The sequence below is a fragment of the Pezoporus flaviventris genome, unplaced genomic scaffold (assembly GCF_033815535.1).
Source record: "Pezoporus flaviventris isolate CSIRO_AGI_PZ_B2104156 unplaced genomic scaffold, CSIRO_AGI_Pfla_v1 ptg000070l, whole genome shotgun sequence".
In the NCBI taxonomy this organism is placed as follows: Eukaryota; Metazoa; Chordata; class Aves; order Psittaciformes; family Psittacidae; genus Pezoporus; species Pezoporus flaviventris.
The window spans coordinates 337,738-356,495 of NW_026892618.1; the positions used below are offsets into that span (position 1 = coordinate 337,738).

The 18,758-nt window shown below is 41.4% G+C and overlaps 1 protein-coding gene and 1 long non-coding RNA gene across 5 annotated transcripts in view; both read right to left on the bottom strand.

Moving 5' to 3' along the window:
- Positions 1-4,682, bottom strand: part of LOC133278855 (uncharacterized) — an 82,103-nt gene extending 77,421 nt beyond the window's left edge. For all 4 annotated transcript variants that reach the window (XR_009746708.1, XR_009746706.1, XR_009746707.1 and 1 more), the window contains exons 1-2: positions 2,562-4,682; positions 31-114 (exon numbers count right to left, since the gene is read on the bottom strand). This is a non-coding gene — a long non-coding RNA (uncharacterized LOC133278855). The remainder of the gene's footprint in view (positions 1-30; positions 115-2,561) is intronic.
- A 3,440-nt stretch (positions 4,683-8,122) lies between these two features.
- The window catches only part of ATXN10 (ataxin 10), a 113,579-nt gene continuing 102,943 nt past the window's right edge, over positions 8,123-18,758 (bottom strand). Inside the window, exon 11 of the mRNA XM_061472021.1 lies at positions 8,123-10,536. Within this exon, the coding sequence (XP_061328005.1) occupies positions 10,472-10,536 (65 nt within the window). The 3' untranslated portion in view covers positions 8,123-10,471. The remainder of the gene's footprint in view (positions 10,537-18,758) is intronic.

Genomic DNA, 18,758 nt, shown 5'->3' on the forward strand with positions numbered 1-18,758 from the left:
ATTTTCACAAACACACATACCTGGGTTTACTGTTCCATAAAGCAGTTCATCCAGATTTGTTCCTAATAGCAAGATTCCATAACTTACAATGGACCAAAAATGAAAAACTGGATCCTGTCAATAAATGCCAGACAAGTTGTGATTAAAAAAGAATTTTGGGATGAAGATTCCTGGGTAGCCATGGAAAAAAACACATATTGATCATTTCAGTTCAGCATTCTCCCTTTCCCAAGGAAAAGAACATGAAAACATGCATTTGTTTACATCAGTTTGAAAGGAAGTGGTAGAAAGAATGACTGTAATACTTCCCTGTCCAACATTATTCCCTGGCTCTCTCAGCATCTTCTGATGTTTGAGGTGAATCTGCACAAACTGTAACTTTGCTAAACTTCTCAAAATATATGAACAACAAAATCAAAATTAGGTAGTAATGGATACGTGGAATCAATGCCACCTTCTCTCTCTCTTAGTCCACCAGCAGGACCTAGCAAAGCCTATCCAGATTTGTATTTGAACCCCACCAGCACCAGTGGGAATGTGTTATTCAGAAGTGTAAGAACAATGGAGTTTATTTCAACATTACCACTAATTTCTGGTCCCTGTCTCCAGTTTGACCAGTTGCCATAGCAAAGTGAGGAAGCTGTGGAATGGGAATGATAGCATGACAACAGATAAAGAAGAGCATTATCATCAGACTTACCTTACAGTCTGATGATCATTTATCAATATTTGAGTTATGCTTTCCATTATAGCATTTGCCATATTCTATTACAGACTTAGAAATACCAAGGAAATATTAATTTCAAACTATTAAGTTATTCCAAAGGTGATCATTTGGAAAAAATAGAATACCTTACTCATTAATTTAGTTGCACAACATGGAACCCCAAGAACCACTACAGGTTGGGGGCTGACCTACTGGAGAGCAGTTCAGCTGAGAAGGACCTGGGAGTATTGGTGGATGATGATAAATTGACTATAAACAGCAGTGTGCCCATGCAGCCAGGAGGCACAATAATATCCTGGGATGCACTGGGAGGAGTGTGGCAGTAGGTCAAGGGAGATGATCCTCCCCCTCTGCTTGACCCTGGTGATGCTACATCGGGAGTGCTGTCCAGTGCTAGGCTCCTCAGTACATGAAAGACAAGGAGCTACTGAAGAGGGTCCAGTGGAGGACCACAAGGATGATCAGGGGTCTGGAGCATCTCTTCTGAGGAGAGATTGTGGAAGCTGGGCCTGTTTAGTCTAGAGAAGAGCAGACTGAGAGGGAGTCTCATTAGTGCAGATCAATATCTCAAAGGTGGGTGCCAGGAGGACGGTGCCAGACTTTTTTCAGTGGTGCCCGGTGACAGGGTGAGGAGCAATGGCCGTAAACTAAAACACAAGAAGTTTTACCTCATCATGAGGAAGACCTTCTTTATGCTGAGGGTAGCAGAGCACTGGAATAGGTGCCCAGGAGGGCTGTGGAGTCTCCCTCTCTGGAGACATTCAAAACCTGCCTGGATGCTTTTGTGTGTAACCTGCTCTAGGTGACCCTGCCTTGGCAGGGGGCTGGACAGGATGACCTTCCAACCCTAGTGACCCTGTGAAAGCAGGACTGTGCTCTTCCTAACAAGCATAAAGTGGAAACTTTAGGTCTCATGTGGATACCCATGCTGTTAATTTGACTGGTAATCCCTGGAAGACACTCCATCTGGCATATTATCCTCCTGGTCCACAACACATCTGACAATTTATTGACAAATTATTTCTCTGAAAATATGCTATTACTCCTGGGTGCACTGGGCAGTCTCCAGTGTGTAGCAGGCTCCAAAAGAGCATGCTACTAAACTTGAAGGGCCTCACAGGATTTAGTAACAATTAAAATAAGAGACAAGATGCTGAACATTTTGTGTGAGGGTTCTCCTGCTTAGCAAGTCACAAAATTGGATTTGTAATCCCATTAGCTTTGTTACCTCAACAATAACAGGATTTTTTGAGGGGGTGGTGTTGGGGTTTTTTTAGGAAGTAATAGGGGATAACCTCTATTTCATTCGCTGCCATACTGTTATCTGTTTGGCACTCAAGTGCCTGATAGCTGCTAATGTGGGTTGAAACAGTTTAATCTAGAATTTGCCTTAAGAAAGAAAAAAAAGGGTGATAAATAAAAGGAGATATGTGACTGTGGTGGAGGAGCCCTTGGGGTCCAGCATTTGAGAACGATCAGTGGACTGGGCACTCAAGGAGAAGCAGCACTACTCTTCCCTCCATACCAGCTTGCACACAATCCTCCCCCCATCTCCAAAACATCCTTTGCAGCAACAAGTTGTCCTTGGCATGACCCATGTTTCCAGCTAGTAAAGTCCTCATCTGTTCCCCCCATTCCCTCAGAAGGCATCAGTTTTCTATTTTAAAAATATCAAGTCACCCTATCTCAGCTGCATTATAAACAAAGACAAACAAAACAATCCAAAACAGTTTTGTGTGTGTGGAACGAGAAAAAAACACTTCAAACCCAAAGAAGTTTCCAATAAGTCACTCATTGAAATTCAGGAAGAAAAAACCCCAAAGCGTAAAAATACCCCCATGTATCCAAGTTCTCTGAGGCCATTTCTTTCCCTCATCTGTGTTCCATCATCTTCTTCCTTATCCAAAAAAGTTGCGGTGTCCGTGGGAGTATGAAAAAACATTGGTGTGACCACCGAAAGGAACTCTCTGTCTGGCAGCAGAAAGCCACGCGTTATCCTGTCTCCAGGAACTCAGCCTTGCTTCGACGGTCATAAATATTCTCTGATGACAAAACAAAGGGTAGTCATTCATCCAGACTGAATAATACTTTAAAACCTTGAAAAGCACACTGGCATCTGTCCTCTGTCCCCAGCCAGAACATTAAGACCCATGGGAAACAACCCCTGATTGGCCTTGTGTGTAGGAGACCCCAGCACTGCCCACCTTCATTGTCAGGGCGTTCCAGGCAGAAAATAGTGTTGGACTTCTCCTATTCACAGGTCCCAGTCCATTACATTATCTGAGGACAGTATGAAGCTTTACACTCTTCCCAATTCTCCCCTTTGCAAAAATACTTCCCATGTTTTTTTGCTTCTTAGCCTCATCCTGTCTCGAATGTGTATAGGAAGCCAGTCTTTACATTATGTAGGCATCAGTGGATGCTGCTTCACAGGGCAGCAAATGAAAATACCATATCTGTGAGTGATCAGCCTCAACTACATCACTGAATGACACACAAACACACAGAAAGGCTGAAAAAAGCATCCAAGCACAGGCTATCTGAGTAATGATAGCTGGTGTATGCTATTAAAGGGTACCCAGAAATTTAGGTCACCTTTTAGGATACACTCTGCCCTTGGAAGCTTTCAAAGCTTTACAAAACATTTAGATAAGTGTCATTAAAAGGGGGAAAGGGGAAGACCCATTGCAATATTTATTGCACTATACGGAGTAATCGGAGATCTAATTTTCAAATATAACTTTACATCTTCTTGTATAAATATTCCGCCGGTGCAAGCAGATCCACAATCAGTAACATACGTCACAGCTTTGCAAAAGTGATCGATGAGAAAATTATGAGTAGCTTTCATTAAGTCAGTGGAGAAAAAAGATCAAAACGTGAGTTACTTTCCTCTTTCGGACTCCCTTTCTACCCCAACCCCAAAAGTTATAATATATTTACAACAAATAAATAATTCTATGCTTACCTGTATGCTTTCTACTTTTATGGGAGTCTTTTGAGTTAAATGTAATGTTGGCATTCAGGGCTGAAACAAGTAATAAAACTAACCTGTTTATTAGTCACTGTAGTTTTAGAATTATATTCGCATTTCTTCCTTTGAGAACATAACTGATTGTTGACACAATGGAGGCCAAGCATGCATTTATGGTGCATGATATCATTGTGTGGCTAATAGAGGGAGTTTACTTATTCCACAGATGACTGCCACAAGAGAATGTAATTGCTCAATAATGTGTCGATGTACCCATGGGAAGGATTTAAGTCATCTGAGACCCATATTGGGAACTTGCCAGGGACCCCAGCACTACCTCTAATTTGCACGAAATAGTGGAGTTGTGGCCGTCTTCCACAATGAGGATAAACATAAGGAAGGAGAAAGTCAGGAAGAGCCAGAAAGGCACCCCAAATACAAAAATCTGTTAGACCTTCAGCTGACATGAATGAATTGAAGGCTTAGTGATTTAAAAAAATCAAGTTTTTACACTTCGGAGTTCAGAGAAAGAGTAAGAAAAACCACTAGATTAAAAAAAAAATATTAAAAATTTGAATTTTTATTTGTTAAGAGGTCTGACGTGGAGGGTATTGCCCTGGAGCTGTAAGATCCCAACAAATGTAAATGGTAAATGTATCCTCATAAAAATTATGATGATATGCCAATTAAAAAAAAAAAAAGAAAAATGGAAAGTATTTCTCAACTAATTGAAAGAAACTAGAAGGGGAAAAACTGCTACCCAGAGGCAGGAAATAAAAACTGTACGAGTAGCAAATGTCCAAGGGGACAAGTCAAAGAAAGTGCAGCATACTCTAGTATATAAGATGACAAGGAGAAATTACCACATCAAAAATTAAAGGCTCAAAAAACCCCATCGATACAATGCCTGGCTGAAAACTATTTACAAACAACAAAATCTTCGTACCATCTATACTATAGCTTTAGCTTTTTAATTGTGTATCAAGTTAAAGTGGAACACTTGATTGATTGACGACTACTAAAGCAGAGTTAAGAGCTCACTGACTACTGCAAATCAAGTAACAATGCGAGATCAAGCTAATAAATCAGAATATTTTCTATGCATCTCAAGGACACAAAGAGTCATAGGATGAGATTCACCTTGGTGGATGCCTATTTTTAGGTAGTAATACCTTTGACTGATTTTGAGAAGACTAAAAAAATGCTTCAGTTCAGGTACATGCATTAAGAAAAGTATTTGTGTGAGTGAAGGGCTTGGTTGGGAGTTCATCATTGGATGTATTGAGCAACTTTTAAAACCAATGGAAATTGTAACTCTCTCCATCAAGACCCATAACCATGTAAAAAGACCCTGCAGATAAAGTGAGAATGACCAGAAAGGCCCACTGGCTAGGGCAGAACTGGAATTTAAAGCCTCTCCCAGTATCCCATTGCAGAATTTTTCCTGAATTTTCAAAATGGTTTATGGGATGTTTTCTGTCCATCTTTCCCCAAGATGCAGCTCAGAACCACCTGCATACTCTTAGCACAAAAGGGTTCAACCTTGAACCCCACAGTGAGTCAAATGATCTGATTCAATGAGAAGCACTGTGTCATGATGTGATGTTCAGGGCCCATATGTAACCTACTCCCCCAAAAATCCCACACTAGTTCTGCTGATTTCAGATTAGTTTTTCAAACTAGTCCTTTCCCTAGCTCCCCCTCTATATCCCCCTTCCAACACAATCAGATTTTTCACATGCTCAAATAAGATTTAGAAATCTGCCCAATGGCAGGTGGGTGGAGGCACTCCAGATACTATGTTTGTTGGTAGCCCAGCAGTTATTTGTGGTTGACTTTTTTGGTTGCCCACAGGAATTCCCAGGGTGGTGTAAACAGACAGATGTGGGTTCTTTTCTGCTATATAGATCACACCATAGAGAGATATCAAAGGAAAAAAACAAATCCATGAATAATGCACTAGTGGCAGCGTTTGAAGATCAGAACTTTTAAAGACTGGCCTCTAAATTTATTGGTTTAATTGCTGGGTTTCGGACACATTGGCCACCAGATAGCTTTTGAAATCAAAGCATCACTGGAAGGTTTCCTGAATATTTAAAAGTTCATACAAAGTGAAAGCAGGCACAAGTACTGGCAAACTCAAAGCTGCACTCACCCTGTCACCACTGCCCTAACCTTAAACGCTAAAATTGCTCTCTCTTTCTTTCCATCAGTACCATATTGGTTTGCTTTTACTTTAGTGATGCATCTCAACAACTATCCCACGGCTCTTTGCTGCTCTACCATTGGCAAGCTAAAGGGGAGGACTTCAAGGGTCTGTGTGACAAGATAGACCTTTTGGTGGCTAGATTAGTAAAGCTCCACTGATCCCAGGTTAACTCACATTGGCCAGGAATATTGTTCTCTTTTTTGTTTATTTGATTTTACTGATACCATTATGCAAAAATTACTTTGCCATGTGATTTTTGTGTTCCTTTTGCTCACACAAGAGACACATTGTGGCATTTTTTCCCTTGAGATTAACAAGCAGCACATGATTAAAATCATGTTAACTCAACAGTGCAACTTGCTAATCATTCTTACTCTGGAATTGCCAGCTAAAGCTTTTTTCATCATTTATTTTTTCAGGAGGATTTGTGTATGTTTCTGTCAGTCTATTTTAGAGCATGGCAGGTTAAAGAGGAGCTTTGATTCATGGCTGGACATAGATTATTTTAAGTAGAAGGAAAAAGGAGTCTTGGTTTTAACAGCATTGCACTGTCATCTTGCGGTTGCAGCGCTCAGTTCCTAACCCTTATTTGGAAATGCCTTGAACAAGAATTTGATGTGAGCAGGAAGAAACGGTGATTGCCTCACTCCTGGGGCTTGGGTTTGTTTGGAAGCCTCCTTCCTGCCACTCTTGTGACAACAAGACAGACTGACCTTGCCAACTGCTTCCACAACAGTTCTTTCCATCTCCTTCCTCCGTGAGAGGAGAGCGTGACCTCCTCCATAAGACCATCATTATTTAGAAGACTCCATCTCCTTCAGACTTCCAGTACTTCTACTATGAAGACTTATTCGAAGACACATTTTCAGGACAGTGTTGTGTACAGTCCTCCTTCCTGCCTGAGCTTTACAGAGGGAATGCTCAACCACTGTCAGCTCCTGAGCATACATCTCTTTCACTACTAAGGCAAAACTATGCAAACACCTTTTTGGCTTAATTTGCTTTTTCCAACTTGTAAACAGGAACCGTTTTTGCCTCTTTTTCTGGACTGCTCAAGATACCAGCCAGCATGGGGTGCTCCTTGTAGACACCTCCAACCAGCATAAAAGAGTTTTATTTCCTGAACTTGTCCAAGATGTAGGAGAGAGCTCCAAGCTAGGCTGAGCTAGGCTTCCTTTTGCCTCCAGCTGTGCCATTCCCTGAGTCCTTATATCCTCCTGCTGGCTAAAAATAAACCATATATAAGAAATACACATAAAATGCACTCAGTCCCAGTGAAGTCTGAGGTAATCATCTATCAGTGCATGACTAGAAATGCTGGAATGGTAGTCAGCCTAACTAGTGTGCAGCATGAGGGGACTCAAACCACAGACTCAAAAGCTGCAACCGTATCCTCCTCCTCTGAAAGCAACAGGTAAATCTGCTATTATAGATTCTTGCTCACCTTTTACCAATACCAGGAATCAAAAACTAAAAAATCTATGTAGCTTCTATTTGTGCTCTTCACTTCAGCAATTTTTCTTAAGTTAGAGAAAAAAAACAAACTCAGAAGGTCACTATTGTTATCTTCAAGTTTTGGCTTTTGTGTTTGGGTTGCCAGTACTTTGAGGGAACGTTTATTTTTGCAGAAACCATTGCTAATATTAAAAGTTGGAGGGGGGGGGGGGGGGTCAGAAATAAGTTTCTGTGGGGCTCAGTGTAGTACTTGGGAGGAAAACCACTGTATTTTGGTTAGAATTGTTTACTATTGTTCCTCTGAATGGAATCTGAAGTATGCATACTGAATTCCCCATTTTCAGACAGAAATGCCTACAGCTTAAAATGTTGTAAACCGTGTTTACTTCAACTTGGTTTACACATGTGAAAATGTTCATGATCTTGCAAATGGATTATCACAGATACACTTATGCATTGACTCAAAATCTTACTACCAGCAGAGGGATCCTCTGTGGGTTTTGGAAACCATCAATGCACCTTTCAGAGTACACAAGGGTTACACTCTAAAACTCCCCAATAAAAGATATTTATTGCAAGGTTCTTCAGCTCTAAGGTATTTTAAAAGCTCAGAGTTACCTATTTTATGCTCACACTTTCAAAATAACTAAATTTTGTGTTAGCTTCACTTGCAGAGATGAAATGTAAAACACTTTCAAAGAGGACTGCCTGTAGTACGATAGGGTTACCACTGGTGTGACTGCTGAAACAAATGGACTAAAATGTGAAGTCTTAATTGCAGTAGATTTAGCAGAAATGTTAGGGGACTAATCTGACTGATACAGGGTGTGTGGGAAAGTCCAACAGCCAGGTATCAAAATGCCCCTGAACCCAGGAATTGATAAGCTGCAGAGGGCAAAGCAAAACTGAACCAGAATGGGGACACGGCTCACAGCCTGATCTCGTGGGAGCAGGAAAAGTTGCCGTCTCCCCAGAGGGAGAAAATCCGCACGCACACACAACCCAGACAGTGTTAAAACCCAGCTGCCGCTGCAAGACTCAAAGAGCAGGGTGCCTTGGCTCTGTTTCAGGGAGACCACCTCTAACAGCAGAAGACAACTCGATGGCTAATTCAGTCCTTCGCCTCACTTACCGATACTGCCAACAAGGCTGCTAATTAGTACTAACTGTGACGGTGGTTTCTGTGATGTGGACAGCTGTTTGCAAAAAGCTGGACTGAGACCACCAACTCACTTCAGACAGGCCACTAAACAGCCATCTGAGGGTAACCACTAGGTCGCTAGCAACTTGGGTTAGATTCAAACTAGTGACTTCGAGGTGAAAAGGCTCCATATTCAATTACCAGTCCCCTGAGTCATCCCATCTACCCTCTATAGTTATTTCAAAGTGCTTTGGTAAGCAATATCTGAGGACATTACATGTGTTCTAAATGCTAAAAATACATGTCTAAGAGGGCAGGGAAAAGATCAGATCACCCCAAAGTAAATTTTCCCTTCTATTTAAAAGAAAATAAAGGGGAAAAAAAGGTAAAAACATATGATTCTGAAACTTTAAGCTTGTTTTTTTCTTTTAAAAAATATATAAAAGCCCTCCCTCCCCTTTGCCATTCCAATTAACTTCTTGCAAATATCGTTAGAATACTAAAGAAAGAGACTGTTGTTGGGAAAGAGGAAAATACTCCTTTTACCTTTCTATTTTCTAAACAGCCAAATCAACAGTAGAAAGAAGGGGAAAGTATTAGAGGGTGGGGGGTAGCAGGAACAAAACAAAATGCTAAAAGATGGATTAAGGAAAGCCCCATGCTGAAAATGACAACTCACAGGGATTCCACCCAGGGCTTCTCAAACTTGCAGATTTGTTTTAAGAGTGACACTGCCCTTTGCTACCCCAGGATATGGTATTTTGAATGCAGCTCCAGAGGATCACTAATCTATTTTTGTCACCTATCCTGAGATCTGACAACTCTCACCAGGGGCTCAGTTAAACAAGCCTCCAGTGTTTAAACAAAGTGGATTTTAATTGAGAAGCACCTGTGGCGAGAGAGCCCACTGGCATTATTAAAAAGCAAATTTATCACAGTGAATCATAGAGGCGGGGGGTAGGAAGCGAGCGGGGAGGGGGGCTCCATGCATACGTCATACCTGCAACACAGTACCATTCCTTTCATAAAGCTCCCTTGAAGAAATGTGTAGGATCTGACTGCACCCCATGAAGAGTGTTTTTCCCAACAAGCTGTTCCCAGGGTGTTGAAAAGCTATCATTCATAAAAAATTATTGAGGGGGAAGGAGGTAGCAAAGGGGAGTTCAGAAGGCCAGGGATGCCAGTGGAAACCACAGAATGAGACCCTCTGTAAAGCACGCACCTGTTTACGGCCACCATAATAGCTTAACTAAAAAGCTTAAAGTTCCAAATTGTGGGGAAGAGAGGGAAAGCGGAGAAAAGAGAAAAAACATAATGAAAGCTTGTTCTAATATCAAAATACACTTTAACCCATGGAGTGCAGGCTCACCATGGATGGCTGCAATTTAGAATAAAGCACTAACAATGGAAAATACACAGAATTGAGGAGGACACTCTTCAGACACATCTTGGCATCATTAAATAGACATGGGCTTTGGCCAAAGACTGGAAATATTTATTTTAGTACTTTATAAAATACGTGGCTAAAAACCCATGTTTATTAAATAATATGTAATTATTTTAATAACTTGTTTGTTAAATAACATTTAATACTGGCCCAGAAAGCAGTTGAGAGTAGGTGCCAAGGTCTGTCTAAATGCAGTAATGAAAAACTCCTGTAACAAAGTGATTACAAGGCGAGGAAAAGAGAGTGAAGCCACCCTGCAAAAACTTGGATGATACACAAACGTTTGGAATGACAAAGAATGTGCTGTAATTCCAATGACACTATTAGTAAAATCCTTTGGTGATCTGTAACAGTGTTATGCATGCACGTTGCGCTCAGTGAGTGGTAAAAGTGACACGCTCACACCTGTTGGTTCAGCTGAGAAGGCTTGACATTAAGGATGAGACTCCTCACAGGTATTAAGTCAGTAAAGATATTTCTGCTTGTTTCCCCTAGAAGGAGCTAGGCATTTCCATTCCTTATTCCCTTATGAAGTCGTTGACATTTTTGCCAAGACTTCTCAAATCATTCTGAGAAAATGAATCTTACATTGAATTGAAGGAAACCACAGGCAGGAGGAATACACATATTCACAAAGAAGACAGGTTTAAGTCTTTTATGTTAAGTACCCTGAGCAAGGCTGGGAGGCTGCCTTTGATGCAGAGCCTCAGTCTTGTTACTAACTAACACTAACACTTCTGGCAGAATCTATCATGATGGGCCTATACGAAGCAGAACAGGAGGGCTGCTGCAGGAGTTTGAAGGGGAACATGGGGTAATACAAGACAGCTGTATGTTTCTTTTAATCAATATTATTAGCCCAACACTCTCCCATTTATTAATGTACAAGTAATACTGCATATATTTTTTTGGTCTTGTTCATATAACCAGCCTACTGAACCTCATCTTCAATCAAAAGAAGGATCAGTCTATAATGTGCAGAAGAAACATGTGGTGCACAGTAAAAAGGGGGTTAAGGAACAGAAGTATCACCTGCTCTACATTCTCTGTCTAGGACAACACAATTCTTTTAATGGTTTATCACCAAAGGGCTTTGATCTCCAAAGCCTGCCTTCAAATAATAATAATAATAATAATAATAAAAAAAAGCTAACACAGCTCGACAACTTAGACTGTTTAGATGTGTATTTCTAGTCCTAGTTATGTAGCAAATGTAGGCAACTACATCCACACTCAACGAATAGGTAACCTGAAGCAATTGGATTCTTCTCCTGCCACCCACCAGAAAAATAAACCCATAACCCCACAAAAATAGAAAACATTGCAAAGCCCACTTCAGGACACTGATCTTGCAACATGAGACCACAACTCATGCAATCATGAGGTGGTCGAATTAGAGATCCTTAGGACAGTGAGAAGAGTGTGCTGCAAGCTCACTGCCCTGGACTTCAAGAGAGCAGACTTTGGCCTCTTCAGGAACCTGCTTAGTAAGGTTCCATGGGATATAGCCCTAGAGGGCAGGGGGACCCAAGACTGTTGGGTGATATTCAAGGATTACTTACTACAAGCTCAGGAGTGTTGCATCCCAACTAGAAGGAAGTGCCCAGTTAGAATTAAACTTGGTTAGGGATGTGAAAGACAACAGGAAGGGATTCTATAGGTACGTAGCAAATAAAAGACAGACTAGGGACAAAATAGGTCCCCTCCGGAAGCTCTCGGAAGAACTGGCTACGCAGGATTTGGAGAAGGCTGAGGTTCTTAATGACTTCTTTGCCTCAGTCGTCACTGGCGAAGGCTCTGATCAAACCACCCAAGTCTTGGAAGGTAGATGCAGGGACTGTGAGAATGAAGACCTTGGGCCCACTGTAGGAGAGGATCTGGTTCAAGACAATCTTAAGAACCTGAACGTACACAAGTCCATGGAACCTGATGAAATCCATCAGCAGGTCCTGAAGGAGCTGGCAAATGAAGTTGCTAAGCCACTGTCATCATATTTGAGAAATCATGGCAGTCAGGTGAAGTTCCTGATGACTGGAAAAAGGGAAATATAACCCCCATTTTCAAGAAGGGGAAAATGGATGACCCGGGGAATTACAGACCAGTCAGTCTCACCTCTGTGCCTAGCAAAACATTGGAGCAGATTCTCCTGGAAGGCATGCTAAGGCACATGAAAAACAACAAGGTGCTTGGTGACAGCCAGCATGGCTTCACTAAGGGGAAATCCTGCCTGACCAATGTGGTGGCCTTCAATGATGGGGCTACAGAACTGATGGACAGGGGTAGAGCAGTTGATGTCATCTACCTGGACTTGTGCAAAGTGTTTGACACTGTCATAGAATCATAGAATAGTCAGGGTTGGAAAGGACCTTAAGATCATCAAGTTCCAACCCCCCTGCCATGGGCAGGGACACCTCACACTCCTTGTCTCTAAATTGGAGAGACATCAATTTGATGGATGGACCACTCGGTGGATAAAGAACTGGCTGGATGGCCGTACGCAAAGAGTTGTGGTCAATGGCTCAGTGTCCAGCTGGAGACCAGTAACGAGTGGTGTCCCTCAGGGATCCGTGTTGGGACCGGTCTTGTTCAACATCTTCATTGCTGACATGGACAGTGGGATTGAGTGAGCCCTCAGCAAGTTTACCAATGACACCAAGCTGTGTGGTTCTGTTGATACCCTGGAGGGAAGGAATGCCATCCAGAGGGACCTCGACACGCTTGTGTGGTGGGCTGATGCCAACCTTATGAATTTTAACCATGCCAAGTGCAAGGTCCTACACCTGGGTCGGTGCAATCCCAAGCACAGCTACAGGTTGGGCAGAGAAGAGATTCAGAGCAGCCCTGCGGAGAAGGACTTGGGGATGTTGGTCAATGAGAAAACGAACAGGAGACAGCTTCAGTGTGCACTCACAGCCCAGAAAGCCAAATGCATCCTGGGCTGCATCAAAAGGAGCATGACCAGCAGGTCGAAGGAGGTGATCCTGCCCCTCTACTCTGCTCTTGTGAGACCTCACCTGGAGTATTGTGTGCAGTTCTGGTGTCCTAAACATAAAAAGGACATGGAACTGTTGGAACAAGTGCAGAGGAGGGCCACGAGGATGATCAGGGACTGGAGCACCTCCTGTATGAAAACAGGCTGAGAAAGTTGGGGCTGTTCATCCTGGAGAAGAGAAGGCTGCGTGGAGACCTCATAGCAGCCTTCCAGTGTTTGAAGGGGGGGTATAGGGATGCTGGAGAGGGGCTATTCATTAGGGACTGTAGTGATAGGACAAGGGGTAATGGGTTCAAACTTAAACAGGGGAAATTTAGATTGGATATAAGGAAGAAGTTCTTTACTGTGAGGGTGGTGAAGCACTGGAATGGGTTGCCCAGGGAGGTTGTGAATGCTCCATCCCTGGCAGCGTTCAAGGCCAGGTTGGACAGCGCCTCGGGTGGTATGGTTTAGTGCGAGGTGTCCCTGCCCATGCCCATGGCAGGGGTGTTGGAACTAGAGCATCTTAAGGTCCTTTCCAACCCTAACTATTCTATGATTCTAACTCCAGGCATTTCACACAGAACATAATAGATTCTTATCACTCTTCCCACTGCTCTTCCTAGGTATTCCTCTACCCAAATTATCACTTCCTGGCATTTTCAGTAATAAAATATTTTCAGAAATTACTGAGAAGAGATCATCACATAACCACTTAAATAGACAAGCTGTGGATTTTACAACTAATTAGCCACAAGAAAGTCCTTTGCATGAACACTGACTTCCTCATTATTCCCCAATTTGCCCATAAGCAGTTTATCTTACAAAAGCCCACACACTAGTTTTATGATCTATTCTGTATGAAATGTGTCAACACATCACATGCTAATGCTTAATGTTAAACCGATTTCTCATTAAAGTTAATTTTTTTTTAAAGCTGTATATACAGGATTTATCATGAAAATCCAAGAAAATGTGTTTATAAGCATTCATTTAATAGCTCACAAAGAACACTTTAGGAGTGACCATCCTCCTGTACTGGACACCAGTGAAGCTGCTTCTTGAATCCTGTATTCAGTTGTGGGCCCCTCACTACAAGAGAGACACTGAGGTGCTGGAGTGGGTCTAGAGGCGGGTTACAAAGCTGGTGAAGGGCCTGGAGCACAGGTGTGATGAGGAATGGCTGAAGGGAACTGGGGTTCTTTAGTCTGGAAAAGAGAAGGCTCAGGGGGGACCTTATCGCTCTCTACTGTTACCTGAGAGCAGGATGGACCAGGAGGTGGGGTCAGTCTCTTCTCTCAAGTAACAAGTGACAGGACAAGAGGTAATGGCCTCAAGCTGCACCAGGGGAGGTTTAGATTGGATATTAGGAAACATTTCTTCACAGAGAGAGTGCTCAGGCATTGGAACAGGCTGCCCAGGGCAGTGGTGGAGTCACCATCCCTGGAAACAGTTAAAAATTTGTAGATGTGAGACTTAGGGACATGGTTTAGTGGGGGACTTGGCAGCCCTGGTTTAACGGTTGGACTCAATGATTTTAAAGGTCTTTTCCAACCTAAACTATTAATGATTCTATGATTACAGTAACTTTCAGTAACCACAAGTTTGAACCCCAAACAGCTGAATCCCCTCTATACGCAGAGTTAAGACTTGATAAATTGTTAGGACTTGCTAAATTGAGATAAATTATGTAATCCATATTGTTTTCTGTATTGTTTTCCTTATTGTTGTGGTGTGAATACAACGTAAGTATGTATTTCTGAAAAACAGGTCCACAGTAGAATAGGTACCATTACCAACATTTACTATGCTTATGATTTTAGCGATAACACCACCATTGAGAGGCCTGTTCAGTTCACACATTTCAGATGTATTTTTGAGACATTTTCCTTGAGGCAACATAGCTTTTGTGCCTGCTTTGATCACATTTTCAAAACCCCAAGAGAAGAAAATCTCTTAGAACACCACTACAAAAAAAAAAAAACACCACGAAGTAGAGATGAGGCTGCTCATCTTATAACAAATATTGATTATGAACACAGTCAACAGTGTTCAATGAAAAGCGCTAAGATACTCAGAACTCTTGAATTATTACAAAACACCCCACCAAAACTAAAGGCATCGCATACCAACTCCACAAGTGGACAGACAGGTTGAAACACTTTTTGAATGACAAAGTGAAAATTTGAACAGAAATTCCTTTTTTTTTCTTTTGTGCCATTGTGTCTCTAAACTTATGTTTGCTTGTACTCAAAACTGACAGGAAACTTTCAAGTTTAGCATAAATGTTTTATGGAAGTCACCTGAAGTACCAATGAGACCAAGTACAAGTTTGTCTCACTTATAGAATCACAGATTGGTTTGGGTTGGAAAGGAGCTTAAGATCATCTAGTTCTAACCCCCTTGCCATGGGCAGGGACACCTCACACTAAACCATGTCACCCAAGGCTCTGTCCAACCTGGCTGTGAACACCACCAGGGATGGAGCATCTACCACTTCTTTGGAAAACCTGTTTCAGTGCCTCAGCACCCTCAAAATAAAGAACTTATCCCTTATGTTTACCCTGATCTTCCCTGCTTTAGTTTGAACCCATTACCCCTTGTCTTATTGCTACAGTCCCTGATGAAGAGTCTCTCTCCCCAACATCTTTGCAGGTCTCCTTCAGATACTGGAAGGCTGCTATGAGGCCTCCATGCAGTTTCTCTTTTCCAGGCTGAACCGCCCCGAATTTCTCAGCCTGTCTTCATAGGGAAGGTGCTCCAGTGATGCCCCTACATCACTACTGGTGAGGCATTAGTTGTGCTTCTGTGTAACATCTTACTGAGATGAGATGTCACGCAGCAAAAAGAGGATGAGGTTAATTTTAAATGCTCTGGACTCTACCTACAACTGCTTTTTCCTATGAAAACACGAAAAATTAGAATTCTAATTTATTTACATAATTTCTGATTTTCATTTAAATATTCTAATTATTTGGTATTTTCTGACAGAATTGGCCCTGCTTTTAATTGCCTTATCAAACTCAAGGATACTTTACTGTCTGGCTCTTCCTAAAGGATACCTTTTGGACAGTAAAGTTCTACAACTGTCAGAGTCCATGAGAAATGTTGTAAAATAATCATGCTCTCTCATTTGTTTTACAAACAGACTGATAATGCATTCCCCATCTTCCAGTAGTCCTCTCTCAGACTTAAGCCATTCCCTCTCTCACCCTCTGAAATCCATTTTTATTCATTGCTATCTTCTCCAGTCCATGCAGCTCCTAAGTCCATGTTAGATGGACACCAATAGCAGCTAGTGAGATGTGCAGAGAATCTCTCAGTTCTTGATTTCTTTTGCCAGCACCATGTTAGTGAGGTGCAGTAGCCGCTGAAAATGCCATGTTCAGGCACTGGATTCATGAGTGGAACAAAGACAGTGCAAAAGCAAATTTAGCAGCTCAGCTCTCACAAGCCTTTACTTACAATGTATAAGCTAAGGATTTCCAGAGCTTACAATCTGGCCAAATTTGGACTGAATTATGACAGAGGAAAATGCATAACCTTCATTTATATTTGGAACAGTCTTTAAAACAATTATTTTAGGGATAGCATATACAAAACCAATGTCAGCTTCTCATCCTCATAAATAACTGGATCTTATCAGAAATCACTGAGAGAGAAAGTTCCTGTGAAGAAACCAATTAAACCTAAAGCAGCATGGAAAAATTTCCCACTTGAATGGTTATAATTTGGCCAAGCTATAAGCAACTGGAATCAGATCTTAACATGGAAAGCATCATTTAACTCTAAACAGAGACACTGCTAACAGGTCTGGCCATAAACAACAAAGACCTAAATATCTTCCACATGTAACACAGCAAGAAGTATTTGTCTTCAAGTATATGTCATCAGCAGCACGCATGTTATTACCCAGCTGTGGCCTCAACACACTGCTGAGAAACTCTAAAGCAACTGCGGATGGCGATAAAGCCTTGGGGCTGCTTTCCTCGGGAAGGACACAGGCAGTTTGCAGAGCTCTCCTCTGCAGGGTGATGGGCAGCCTGGTCAGAACCTTGGACAGCAGTGGAGGAACTCCACCGCTGCCTAGCCCAGCCCCGCACGGCCCCCTCCTTCAGACACCAAAGAGGCATATGTCTCACATGGAAGCCTCGGAACCATAGAATTCCAGGTTGGAAGGTACCCCAAGGCTCATCTAGTCCTACTTCTATAGACTAAGCATGACCTAGACTAGACGTCCCAGCACCCTGTCCAGCTGAATCTTCAAAATGTCCAACACTAGGGAGTCCACCACTTCCCAGGTAATATCATTCTCACAGTGAATCTTTCTCATTGTGAAAAATTTTCCTCTTGTGTCCAGTTGGAATCTCCCCAGAAGGAACATGTGACCATTACCCCTTGCCTTTTCCATATAACCCCTTGTAAAAAGGGTTTCTCCCTCTTCTTTTTGGTCACACAGAATAACAGAAATTGCATATAATCATAGAAGTCTACTTAAGAGTACCATAAGACAACACCAAATTCTCTGTCAACATAATCCAATTATATACATAAGGCTAGATAGAAAAATTTAAAGTAATTTTTAGTGTAGCCACACATTTTGAGTGTTTATTTGCAAATAAATTAGTGGTTTTTTGGGGGATTCTCGCTACGTAAACACTCACACTAAACTCAAAATACAATGCCAACTGCTATTTAAAGGTTGTGACAAAGGCATTAACTGCCTCTGATTTTATTTGTTGTTGGTTGTGCATAAAATTGTATTTTACAAGTGCTTTAGGCAAAACAAATTATTAGAAGCAGTGAAAGTTTAGGGCTTTGCAGGCAATTAAGCTTATTTCTCACAAGTTGCTAAAATGCTCTTTAAAAATCTATCCACTTATGATGAAAAAAACAACTCCCTATTCCCTTTTTTATAAAAAACAGACCTTTTAAAAAAAAAAGAAAAAAGATTTGATCACTATTGTTTGAAAGCACTCGAAAGCAATAAGATGGTCACAAGGCTTGATCTGACTGTTCTGCCCCTTTACAAACTCAATAAAGCTTGCTTTTTATGACTGATTGCTGTGCTGTATTAATCCCCCAGCATATAAAACAAGCCTATTGGAGACTGGGACTCCACTGGGGGAGGACAGTGAAGCTGTTGTGTTCTGAGAATTAATCCATCTAGGAAAATCAAAAGCCAGCCACTCACAATACAGTAATCAGCATGTTCTCCACTGTGAAAGCCCTACATTTCCCATTTAGAAAACACAACTATTACTCCATTATGTACTGAAACACACAAAACCCTTTTATTTATCTGTGTTTGTTATCATTTGGCTTATATTTATGGGTTTGTGTGTATTCCATTGGTGGGTATACAACCATCAAGTAAAAAAAAGCCAAACGCTGTCTTTTCCCAACTGCTTAAAAGGAAAAAAGGACTCCTACTGCTTTTTCCACAACTGAAGTTCCTTCTGGATTTGCTTTGTGACCAGGATTTTAACTCTTTATTACCCTAAATAAAAGGAAATTCTTTGCATTTTTTCCTTACACAGAAAGTTAATTTTCTTTTCAGAATAATTATGGGGTTTCTTTTCCTCATGTTGTTAAATTGTGTAACATGAATTTGCTAAGTAGTGGTGCTAAAATAAAAAATACTGAAGTTTTGTAATTACTCACCTGAAAATTACTCCACTTTACTTCTAGGTGCTATTATATTTGATGCTCCATCAGCAAAAGGTTTAATCCTTTCCTTTTAAAGTTGAATGATGAAGCCCTCCGAATATTTTTTTCTGAAGAGCAAAGTTTTTTGGTTTTTTTTTTCCATTTGGGTGCTATAAGCATGATTT